Source organism: Mytilus californianus, unplaced genomic scaffold (assembly GCF_021869535.1).
Source record: "Mytilus californianus isolate M0D057914Y unplaced genomic scaffold, xbMytCali1.0.p SCAF_2, whole genome shotgun sequence".
Lineage (NCBI taxonomy): Eukaryota > Metazoa > Mollusca > Bivalvia > Mytilida > Mytilidae > Mytilus > Mytilus californianus.
The window spans coordinates 126,022,185-126,035,877 of record NW_026262668.1 but is presented as its reverse complement, the minus strand read 5'-3'; the positions used below and the strand labels follow the sequence as shown (position 1 = coordinate 126,035,877).

General features: G+C 35.2%; 1 protein-coding gene across 1 annotated transcript in view; it reads left to right on the top strand.

Moving 5' to 3' along the window:
- Window positions 1-13,693, top strand: part of LOC127727803 (mucin-17-like) — a 60,147-nt gene that overhangs the window by 25,362 nt on the left and 21,092 nt on the right. The window contains exons 19-24 of the mRNA XM_052234919.1: window positions 212-787; window positions 1,644-2,219; window positions 3,095-3,670; window positions 4,546-5,235; window positions 8,899-9,588; window positions 10,348-11,037. Coding sequence (XP_052090879.1) covers window positions 212-787; window positions 1,644-2,219; window positions 3,095-3,670; window positions 4,546-5,235; window positions 8,899-9,588; window positions 10,348-11,037 — 3,798 coding nt within the window. The remainder of the gene's footprint in view (window positions 1-211; window positions 788-1,643; window positions 2,220-3,094; window positions 3,671-4,545; window positions 5,236-8,898; window positions 9,589-10,347; window positions 11,038-13,693) is intronic.

The window sequence follows — 13,693 nt, the reverse complement described above, 5'->3', positions numbered from 1 at the left end:
GCTAAAACACAATCTTAAGAAAATTAGTTGAAGAAGGTTATTATTAATATTTATTATATTAGTAACAAGTTTTTTTTTATAATATTGGTCACAAGGTTTTATTAACATATGTCTTTTAGACCAAAATAAAACTTTATTGAGAAAAATTGCCTCCAATAATAGATAATGCAACGTTAATAAAATTTCTGCAGTGTTATTATACTCTTTCCAGGTAACTGCTGTTGCAAATCAAGTGACACCATTAAACTATGACATAGCCGGAGAAATAGAAATCTCTTTTACTGCATCGAATGAGGACATTGATGTTTCTGTTGATAAGATAGAATTAATTGCATGTGAACAGTCAACCTCAGCAGGTCCAACCACTGTTTCATCAGCTACATCGGGACCTCCGATGACAAGTGGAATCACAGGTTTACCAAGTATAACGACAGTGCCACTAGTAGGTCAAACAGGAGGACCACCATCTACTACAGCAGTTCCATCGACGACAGGTGTAACAGAAGGAACAACATCTTCAACGGTAGCAGAACCATCAGGTTCAACTTCAGGTGCACCGAGTACAACGACAGCACCATCGACAGGTCCAACAGAAGGACTATCAACTTCAATGGCGACACCGACACCATCACCTGCACCCGAGGAATGCCCATCTATTGATTTGATTGAAGACTCAGGAGTTGGTCTGTCAATAACATATGACGATGAGATAATATCAGCTGACACTTTGATTGGTCTTCAAAGCTCGGATGATAATCGAAAACTAACTGTAACACCGTCATCGACCGTAACGATTTCACTTACCCAGGTATCAAGACTTGTGTCAATCAATGTGAATGGAGACAATATTCAGGAGATTACTTTGACTTATACAGATGAAATCACAAACCAGATAAAAACGGTACGTATAGGCAATTATTGCAGAAAGTATTTGAATACAAATCTTAAATGCTGTTTTTTGAAAGGCATTTTCTATCTAATTGATTACCTACACTAATTAATCTATTTGAACTTAAGTAGCCATTTTGATCTGAAAAGGTCTTAAAATATTAAACAATGCATTGATAACTCATGTTGAGTCTTTCTGTAAATCGTCAGACTTAATATCCACTAGAAACTGAATACTGTTCAGACACATCGCTTGCAGTCAATTTTAGTACTGTTTAAAAGTTGTAATGTGCCTGTTCAATTATACAAAGCTTTGAATTGTGCCAAATGCTAGTGTACAGTACTGGATTGAATACAAGTCTAAAGTCTGAACCGTATTGAACTGATGATTAGAAAATATCTGAAAAAACTCTTAAAAGACTTAACGGTTTTATGTGCAGACTTTTCGGGTAATGCTACAATCAAACTGGTTGTTTGAGAATTAAATTCATTTTACTAGTACAAATAGAGAAAAAATATCAACAGCAATAGAATATGCCAAACGGCTAAAACACAATCTTAAGAAAATTAGTTGAAGAAGGTAATTATTAATATTTATTATATTAGTAACAAGGTTTTTTTTATAATATTGGTCACAAGGTTTTATTAACATATGTCTTTTAGACCAAAATAAAACTTTATTGAGAAAAATTGCCTCCAATAATAGATAATGCAACGTTAATAAAATTTCTGCAGTGTTATTATACTCTTTCCAGGTAACTGCTGTTGCAAATCAAGTGACACCATTAAACTATGACATAGCCGGAGAAATAGAAATCTCTTTTACTGCATCGAATGAGGACATTGATGTTTCTGTTGATAAGATAGAATTAATTGCATGTGAACAGTCAACCTCAGCAGGTCCAACCACTGTTTCATCAGCTACATCGGGACCTCCGATGACAAGTGGAATCACAGGTTTACCAAGTATAACGACAGTGCCACTAGTAGGTCAAACAGGAGGACCACCATCTACTACAGCAGTTCCATCGACGACAGGTGCAACAGAAGGAACAACATCTTCAACGGTAGCAGAACCATCAGGTTCAACTTCAGGTGCACCGAGTACAACGACAGCACCATCGACAGGTCCAACAGAAGGACCATCAACTTCAATGGCGACACCGACACCATCACCTGCACCCGAGGAATGCCCATCTATTGATTTGATGGAAGACTCAGGAGTTGGTCTGTCAATAACATATGACGATGAGATAATATCAGCTGACACTTTGATTGGTCTTCAAAGCTCGGATGATAATCGAAAACTAACTGTAACACCGTCATCGACCGTAACGATTTCACTTACCCAGGTATCAAGACTTGTGTCAATCAATGTGAATGGAGACAATATTCAGGAGATTACTTTGACTTATACAGATGAAATCACAAACCAGATAAAAACGGTACGTATAGGCAATTATTGCAGAAAGTATTTGAATACAAATCTTAAATGCTGTTTTTTGAAAGGCATTTTCTATCTAATTGATTACCTACACTAATTAATCTATTTGAACTTAAGTAGCCATTTTGATCTGAAAAGGTCTTAAAATATTAAACAATGCATTGATAACTCATGTTGAGTCTTTCTGTAAATTGTCAGACTTAATATCCACTAGAAACTGAATACTGTTCAGACACATCGCTTGCAGTCAATTAAGATTTGTTCAGTCAATTTTAGTACTGTTTAAAAGTTGTAATGTACCTGTTAAATTATACAATGCTTTGAATTGTTCCAAATGCTAGTGTACAGTACTGGATTGAATACAAGTCTTAAGTCTGAACAGTATTGAACTGATGATTAGAAAATATCTGAAAAAACTCTTAAAAGACTTAACGGTTTTATGTGCAGACTTTTCGGGTAATGCTACAATCAAACTGGTTGTTTGAGAATTAAATTCATTTTACTAGTACAAATAGAGAAAAAATATCAACAGCAATAGAATATGCCAAACGGCTAAAACACAATCTTAAGAAAATTAGTTGAAGAAGGTTATTATTAATATTTATTATATTAGTAACAAGGTTTTTTTTATAATATTGGTCACAAGGTTTTATTAACATATGTCTTTTAGACCAAAATAAAACTTTATTGAGAAAAATTGCCTCCAATAATAGATAATGCAACGTTAATAAAATTTCTGCAGTGTTATTATACTCTTTCCAGGTAACTGCTGTTGCAAATCAAGTGACACCATTAAACTATGACATAGCCGGAGAAATAGAAATCTCTTTTACTGCATCGAATGAGGACATTGATGTTTCTGTTGATAAGATAGAATTAATTGCATGTGAACAGTCAACCTCAGCAGGTCCAACCACTGTTTCATCAGCTACATCGGGACCTCCGATGACAAGTGGAATCACAGGTTTACCAAGTATAACGACAGTGCCACTAGTAGGTCAAACAGGAGGACCACCATCTACTACAGCAGTTCCATCGACGACAGGTGCAACAGAAGGAACAACATCTTCAACGGTAGCAGAACCATCAGGTTCAACTTCAGGTGCACCGAGTACAACGACAGCACCATCGACAGGTCCAACAGAAGGACCATCAACTTCAATGGCGACACCGACACCATCACCTGCACCCGAGGAATGCCCATCTATTGATTTGATGGAAGACTCAGGAGTTGGTCTGTCAATAACATATGACGATGAGATAATATCAGCTGACACTTTGATTGGTCTTCAAAGCTCGGATGATAATCGAAAACTAACTGTAACACCGTCATCGACCGTAACGATTTCACTTACCCAGGTATCAAAACTTGTGTCAATCAATGTGAATGGAGACAATATTCAGGAGATTACTTTGACTTATACAGATGAAATCACAAACCAGATAAAAACGGTACGTATAGGCAATTATTGCAGAAAGTATTTGAATACAAATCTTAAATGCTGTTTTTTGAAAGGCATTTTCTATCTAATTGATTACCTACACTAATTAATCTATTTGAACTTAAGTAGCCATTTTGATCTGAAAAGGTCTTAAAATATTAAACAATGCATTGATAACTCATGTTGAGTCTTTCTGTAAATCGTCAGACTTAATATCCACTAGAAACTGAATACTGTTCAGACACATCGCTTGCAGTCAATTAAGATTTGTTCAGTCAATTTTAGTACTGTTTAAAAGTTGTAATGTACCTGTTAAATTATACAATGCTTTGAATTGTTCCAAATGCTAGTGTACAGTACTGGATTGAATACAAGTCTTAAGTCTGAACAGTATTGAACTGATGATTAGAAAATATCTGAAAAAACTCTTAAAAGACTTAACGGTTTTATGTGCAGACTTTTCGGGTAATGCTACAATCAAACTGGTTGTTTGAGAATTAAATTCATTTTACTAGTACAAATAGAGAAAAAATATCAACAGCAATAGAATATGCCAAACGGCTAAAACACAATCTTAAGAAAATTAGTTGAAGAAGGTTATTATTAATATTTATTATATTAGTAACAAGGTTTTTTTTATAATATTGGTCACAAGGTTTTATTAACATATGTCTTTTAGACCAAAATAAAACTTTATTGAGAAAAATTGCCTCCAATAATAGATAATGCAACGTTAATAAAATTTCTGCAGTGTTATTATACTTTTTCCAGGTAACTGCTGTTGCAAATCAAGTGACACCATTAAACTATGACATAGCCGGAGAAATAGAAATCTCTTTTACTGCATCGAATGAGGACATTGATGTTTCTGTTGATAAGATAGAATTAATTGCATGTGAACAGTCAACCTCAGCAGGTCCAACCACTGTTTCATCAGCTACATCGGGACCTCCGATGACAAGTGGAATCACAGGTTTACCAAGTAAAACGACAGTGCCACTAGTAGGTCAAACAGGAGGACCACCATCTACTACAGCAGTTCCATCGACGACAGGTGCAACAGAAGGAACAACATCTTCAACGGTAGCAGAACCATCAGGTTCAACCTCAGGTGCACCGAGTACAACGACAGCACCATCGACAGGTCCAACAGAAGGACCATCAACTTCAATGGCGACACCGACACCATCACCTGCACCCGAGGAATGCCCATCTATTGATTTGATGGAAGACTCAGGAGTTGGTCTGTCAATAACATATGACGATGAGATAATATCAGCTGACACTTTGATTGGTCTTCAAAGCTCGGATGATAATCGAAAACTAACTGTAACACCGTCATCGACCGTAACGATTTCACTTACCCAGGTATCAAGACTTGTGTCAATCAATGTGAATGGAGACAATATTCAGGAGATTACTTTGACTTATACAGATGAAATCACAAACCAGATTAAAACAGTACGTATAGGCAATTATTGCAGAAAGTATTTTAATACAAATCTTAAATGCTGTTTTTTGAAAGGCATTTTCTATCTAATTGATTACCTACACTAATTATTCTATTTGAACTTAAGTAGCAATTTTGATCTGAAAAGGTCTTAAAATATTAAACAATGCATTGATAACTCATGTTGAGTCTTTCTGTAAATCGTCAGACTTAATATCCACTAGAAACTGAATACTGTTCAGACACATCGCTTGCAGTCAATTAAGATTTGTTCAGTCAATTTTAGTACTGTTAAAAAGTTGTAATGTACCTGTTAAATTATACAAAGCTTTGAATTGTCCCAAATGCTAGTGTACAGTACTGGATTGAATACAAGTCTAAAGCCTGAACAGTATTGAACTGATTATTAGAAAATATCTGAAAAAACTCTTAAAAGACTTAACGGTTTTATGTGCAGACTTTTCGGGTAATGGTACAATCAAACTGGTTGTTTGAGAATTAAATTCATTTTACTAGTACAAATAGAGAAAAAATATCAACAGCAATAGAATATGCCAAACGGCTAAAACACAATCTTAAGAAAATTAGTTGAAGAAGGTTATTATTAATATTTATTATTATAGTAACAAGGTTTTTTTTATAATATTGGTCACAAGGTTTTATTAACATATGTCTTTTAGACCAAAATAAAACTTTATTGAGAAAAATTGCCTCCAATAATAGATAATGCAACGTTAATAGAATTTCTGCAGTGTTATTATACTCTTTCCAGGTAACTGCTGTTGCAAATCAAGTGACACCATTAAACTATGACATAGCCGGAGAAATAGAAATCTCTTTTACTGCATCGAATGAGGACATTGATGTTTCTGTTGATAAGATAGAATTAATTGCATGTGAACAGTCAACCTCAGCAGGTCCAACCACTGTTTCATCAGCTACATCGGGACCTCCGATGACAAGTGGAATCACAGGTTTACCAAGTATAACGACAGTGCCACTAGTAGGTCAAACAGGAGGACCACCATCTACTACAGCAGTTCCATCGACGACAGGTGCAACAGAAGGAACAACATCTTCAACGGTAGCAGAACCATCAGGTTCAACTTCAGGTGCACCGAGTACAACGACAGCACCATCGACAGGTCCAACAGAAGGACCATCAACTTCAATGGCGACACCGACACCATCACCTGCACCCGAGGAATGCCCATCTATTGATTTGATGGAAGACTCAGGAGTTGGTCTGTCAATAACATATGACGATGAGATAATATCAGCTGACACTTTGATTGGTCTTCAAAGCTCGGATGATAATCGAAAACTAACTGTAACACCGTCATCGACCGTAACGATTTCACTTACCCAGGTATCAAAACTTGTGTCAATCAATGTGAATGGAGACAATATTCAGGAGATTACTTTGACTTATACAGATGAAATCACAAACCAGATAAAAACGGTACGTATAGGCAATTATTGCAGAAAGTATTTGAATACAAATCTTAAATGCTGTTTTTTGAAAGGCATTTTCTATCTAATTGATTACCTACACTAATTAATCTATTTGAACTTAAGTAGCCATTTTGATCTGAAAAGGTCTTAAAATATTAAACAATGCATTGATAACTCATGTTGAGTCTTTCTGTAAATCGTCAGACTTAATATCCACTAGAAACTGAATACTGTTCAGACACATCGCTTGCAGTCAATTAAGATTTGTTCAGTCAATTTTAGTACTGTTTAAAAGTTGTAATGTACCTGTTAAATTATACAATGCTTTGAATTGTTCCAAATGCTAGTGTACAGTACTGGATTGAATACAAGTCTTAAGTCTGAACAGTATTGAACTGATGATTAGAAAATATCTGAAAAAACTCTTAAAAGACTTAACGGTTTTATGTGCAGACTTTTCGGGTAATGCTACAATCAAACTGGTTGTTTGAGAATTAAATTCATTTTACTAGTACAAATAGAGAAAAAATATCAACAGCAATAGAATATGCCAAACGGCTAAAACACAATCTTAAGAAAATTAGTTGAAGAAGGTTATTATTAATATTTATTATATTAGTAACAAGGTTTTTTTTATAATATTGGTCACAAGGTTTTATTAACATATGTCTTTTAGACCAAAATAAAACTTTATTGAGAAAAATTGCCTCCAATAATAGATAATGCAACGTTAATAAAATTTCTGCAGTGTTATTATACTTTTTCCAGGTAACTGCTGTTGCAAATCAAGTGACACCATTAAACTATGACATAGCCGGAGAAATAGAAATCTCTTTTACTGCATCGAATGAGGACATTGATGTTTCTGTTGATAAGATAGAATTAATTGCATGTGAACAGTCAACCTCAGCAGGTCCAACCACTGTTTCATCAGCTACATCGGGACCTCCGATGACAAGTGGAATCACAGGTTTACCAAGTAAAACGACAGTGCCACTAGTAGGTCAAACAGGAGGACCACCATCTACTACAGCAGTTCCATCGACGACAGGTGCAACAGAAGGAACAACATCTTCAACGGTAGCAGAACCATCAGGTTCAACCTCAGGTGCACCGAGTACAACGACAGCACCATCGACAGGTCCAACAGAAGGACCATCAACTTCAATGGCGACACCGACACCATCACCTGCACCCGAGGAATGCCCATCTATTGATTTGATGGAAGACTCAGGAGTTGGTCTGTCAATAACATATGACGATGAGATAATATCAGCTGACACTTTGATTGGTCTTCAAAGCTCGGATGATAATCGAAAACTAACTGTAACACCGTCATCGACCGTAACGATTTCACTTACCCAGGTATCAAGACTTGTGTCAATCAATGTGAATGGAGACAATATTCAGGAGATTACTTTGACTTATACAGATGAAATCACAAACCAGATTAAAACAGTACGTATAGGCAATTATTGCAGAAAGTATTTTAATACAAATCTTAAATGCTGTTTTTTGAAAGGCATTTTCTATCTAATTGATTACCTACACTAATTATTCTATTTGAACTTAAGTAGCAATTTTGATCTGAAAAGGTCTTAAAATATTAAACAATGCATTGATAACTCATGTTGAGTCTTTCTGTAAATCGTCAGACTTAATATCCACTAGAAACTGAATACTGTTCAGACACATCGCTTGCAGTCAATTAAGATTTGTTCAGTCAATTTTAGTACTGTTAAAAAGTTGTAATGTACCTGTTAAATTATACAAAGCTTTGAATTGTCCCAAATGCTAGTGTACAGTACTGGATTGAATACAAGTCTAAAGCCTGAACAGTATTGAACTGATGATTAGAAAATATCTGAAAAAACTCTTAAAAGACTTAACGGTTTTATGTGCAGACTTTTCGGGTAATGGTACAATCAAACTGGTTGTTTGAGAATTAAATTCATTTTACTAGTACAAATAGAGAAAAAATATCAACAGCAATAGAATATGCCAAACGGCTAAAACACAATCTTAAGAAAATTAGTTGAAGAAGGTTATTATTAATATTTATTATTATAGTAACAAGGTTTTTTTTATAATATTGGTCACAAGGTTTTATTAACATATGTCTTTTAGACCAAAATAAAACTTTATTGAGAAAAATTGCCTCCAATAATAGATAATGCAACGTTAATAGAATTTCTGCAGTGTTATTATACTCTTTCCAGGTAACTGCTGTTGCAAATCAAGTGACACCATTAAACTATGACATAGCCGGAGAAATAGAAATCTCTTTTACTGCATCGAATGAGGACATTGATGTTTCTGTTGATAAGATAGAATTAATTGCATGTGAACAGTCAACCTCAGCAGGTCCAACCACTGTTTCATCAGCTACATCGGGACCTCCGATGACAAGTGGAATCACAGGTTTACCAAGTATAACGACAGTGCCACTAGTAGGTCAAACAGGAGGACCACCATCTACTACAGCAGTTCCATCGACGACAGGTGCAACAGAAGGAACAACATCTTCAACGGTAGCAGAACCATCAGGTTCAACTTCAGGTGCACCGAGTACAACGACAGCACCATCGACAGGTCCAACAGAAGGACCATCAACTTCAATGGCGACACCGACACCATCACCTGCACCCGAGGAATGCCCATCTATTGATTTGATGGAAGACTCAGGAGTTGGTCTGTCAATAACATATGACGATGAGATAATATCAGCTGACACTTTGATTGGTCTTCAAAGCTCGGATGATAATCGAAAACTAACTGTAACACCGTCATCGACCGTAACGATTTCACTTACCCAGGTATCAAGACTTGTGTCAATCAATGTGAATGGAGACAATATTCAGGAGATTACTTTGACTTATACAGATGAAATCACAAACCAGATAAAAACGGTACGTATAGGCAATTATTGCAGAAAGTATTTGAATACAAATCTTAAATGCTGTTTTTTGAAAGGCATTTTCTATCTAATTGATTACCTACACTAATTAATCTATTTGAACTTAAGTAGCCATTTTGATCTGAAAAGGTCTTAAAATATTAAGTAATGCATTGATAACTCATGTTGAGTCTTTCTGTAAATCGTCAGACTTAATCTCCACTAGAAACTGAATACTGTTCAGACACATCGCTTGCAGTCAATTAAGATTTGTTCAGTCAATTTTAGTACTGTTTAAAAGTTGTAATGTACCTGTTAAATTATACAAAGCTTTGAATTGTCCCAAATGCTAGTGTACAGTACTGGATTGAATACAAGTCTAAAGCCTGAACAGTATTGAACTGATGATTAGAAAATATCTGAAAAAACTCTTAAAAGACTTAAAGGTTTTATGTGCAGACTGTTCGGGTAATGCTACAATCAAACTGGTTGTTTGAGAATTAAATTCATTTTACTAGTACAAATAGAGAAAAAATATCAACAGCAATAGAATATGCCAAACGGCTAAAACACAATCTTAAGAAAATTAGTTGAAGAAGGTTATTATTAATATTAATTAAATTAGTAACAAGGTTTTTTATAATATTGGTCACAAGGTTTTATTAACATATGTCTTTTAGACCAAAATAAAACTTTATTGAGAAAAATGGTCTCCAATAATAGATAATGCAACGTTAATAAAATTTCTGCAGTGTTATTATACTCTTTCCAGGTAACTGCTGTGGCAAATCAAGTGACACCATTAAACTATGACTTAGCCGGAGAAATAGAAATCTCTTTTACTGCATCGAATGAGGACATTGATGTTTCTGTTGATAAGATAGAATTAATTGCATGTGAACAGTCAACCTCAGCAGGTCCAACCACTGTTTCATCAGCTACATCGGGACCTCCGATGACAAGTGGAATCACAGGTTTACCAAGTATAACGACAGTGCCACTAGTAGGTCAAACAGGAGGACCACCATCTACTACAGCAGTTCCATCGACGACAGGTGCAACAGAAGGAACAACATCTTCAACGGTAGCAGAACCATCAGGTTCAACTTCAGGTGCACCGAGTACAACGACAGCACCATCGACAGGTCCAACAGAAGGACCATCAACTTCAATGGCGACACCGACACCATCACCTGCACCCGAGGAATGCCCATCTATTGATTTGATGGAAGACTCAGGAGTTGGTCTGTCAATAACATATGACGATGAGATAATATCAGCTGACACTTTGATTGGTCTTCAAAGCTCGGATGATAATCGAAAACTAACTGTAACACCGTCATCGACCGTAACGATTTCACTTACCCAGGTATCAAGACTTGTGTCAATCAATGTGAATGGAGACAATATTCAGGAGATTACTTTGACTTATACAGATGAAATCACAAACCAGATAAAAACGGTACGTATAGGCAATTATTGCAGAAAGTATTTGAATACAAATCTTAAATGCTGTTTTTTGAAAGGCATTTTCTATCTAATTGATTACCTACACTAATTTATCTATTTGAAGTTAAGTAGCCATTTTGATCTGAAAAGGTCTTAAAATTTTAAATAATGCATTGATAACTCATGTTGAGTCTTTCTGTAAATCGTCAGACTTAATCTCCACTAGAAACTGAATACTGTTCAGACACATCGCTTGCAGTCAATTTTAGTACTGTTTAAAAGTTGTAATGTGCCTGTTCAATTATACAAAGCTTTGAATTGTGCCAAATGCTAGTGTACAGTACTGGATTGAATACAAGTCTAAAGTCTGAACCGTATTGAACTGATGATTAGAAAATATCTGAAAAAACTCTTAAAAGACTTAACGGTTTTATGTGCAGACTGTTCGGGTAATGCTACAATCAAACTGGTTGTTTGAGAATTAAATTCATTTTACGAGGGTTGTCCGTAAAGTTTGAAGACAATCTCAATAAAATATTATTTACCCGTCCGAAATGAATAAAACAAGTATATAACTAATTTACTGATTTACTGATTAAGTGTACAAAATTTTATTACAGTACCTGCTTAAATAATCGTATTTTCATCAATTTAAAAATCATAAGAAACTCTCAACCGGAGCACCCAAACAAATATTTCCGACGTTCAGACGTTCGACGACGTCAACATTTTAACTTTTCTCAACGTAGTCTCCTTTCAAAGCAACACATTTTTACATCTTTTTAACCAGTCATCAAATATTTTCTCAAACTGTTCTGTTTTCATTTTTAAGATTATGTTCATTACTTCCTGTCTTAGTTCAGGTAAATCGTCGAACCTTTGTCCACGGAGAAAAGATTTGATATGCGGGAATACCGCAAAATCCATTGGCGCTAAGTCAGGGCTATACGGAGGATGTTTCAGACATTCGAATCCAAGTAAATCAATTTCTAGATTAGTTTTTAGAGAAGTGTGGGCCGGTGCATTGTCTTGGTGTAATATCACTTGCTCTATGTTGGCTGCTAAATAAGGGCGTTTCTTTCTCAAAGCTTGAACCAAATCTCGCCTCAGTACCTGAAAGTACAAAATAAACGGACTTTTAATCGTATTGCATCTAAATTAAAAATAAGATTGATAATTTATTTTTTATTCTTTGATAAACACCTTCTTAAACTGTTTATTTCATTTTATTTAAGTTTTAATTATTAATTTAAGATCGTTCATTATTTTTAAAAGCAAATATTATGTTAAATACCTTGGAGTAGTATTCAGAATTAACAGTCTGGCCACGGGGTACAGCATGTGTCAGTAACATTCCTTTTCGGTCCATGAAGAGAATGAACATATTCTTTCCCATTGATTTGGTTACCTTTGCCTTCTTTGGTGGCGGTGAGTAACAGTTTTTCCACTGACTTGACTGTTGTTTAGTTTCCGGATCGTAGTAATGAAACCAGCTTTCGTCGGTTGTAATTATTCCGTCTAGAAATCGTATGCCACCACGAGAAACTTTTTTAATAAATTGATTTGACAATTCCATTCTTTTTGTTAAATGTTCTGCTGTAAGAAGTCGCGGTACCCATCTAGCACATACTCGATTCATATTTAAATCATTTGCTAAAATGTGGTGCGCTGTAGTCTTAGAAATGTCACATTTGTCTGCAACTTCGCGAACTGTTAGTCGCCGGTCACTGTTGATAACGTTCAGAACTTCATTTTTTATCGCATCTGATTTCCTGAAAGATGGCCTACCTTCCCGCTCATCGTCTTCCAAATTGTCTCTTCCGTCCCCAAACCTTTTGTGCCACTTGAATACCAATGAACGACTAACTTTGCTATGTTTCTCAGACTGTTTTAAGAATTTGTGTGTTTCTGTTGGCGTTTTTCCGATGTCTACACAAAACTTTATAACCGCCCGCTGCTCCACCTTTTCCGTAAATTTCCTTTTTTTCAGTGATGCCGATTCTGGATTCAATGCTTCAAATCGAGATTTCTCCGCCATTTCGAAATTTTGACCATTCAAATTTAGCAGGTGTAACGTCAAGACTATTGTCGACGTCACAATGTAAGTTTCATGTATATTTTGGCGGATTTTGAAACTTAAAATAACAAAAATATGAAAACACCAGCCTGCATGTTATGTGATATTTTCGCGGTGCTCCGGGTCCCTATTGCTTATATTTATATGAAGTAAGTGTTTTTATTTCGCATTGAAAATTGGACAAATATTGATATAACCGAACTAGGATATAGTTCAGGATTACAAATATGCAAAAAGAATTTACCTGAAATGCTATTTTTACGCAGACTTCAGCTTGTCCACGAACTTTACGGACAACCCTCGTACTAGTACAAATAGAGAAAAAATATCAACAGCAATAGAATATGCCAAACGGCTAAAACACAATCTTAAGAAAATTAGTTGAAGAAGGTTACTATTAATATTAATTATATTAGTAACAAGGTTTTTTTTTATAATATTGGTCACAAGGTTTTATTAACATATGTCTTTTAGACCAAAATAAAACTTTATTGAGAAAAATTGCCTCCAATAATAGATAATGCAACGTTAATAAAATTTCTGCAGTGTTATTATACTCTTTCCAGGTAACTGCTGTTGCAAATCAAGTGAC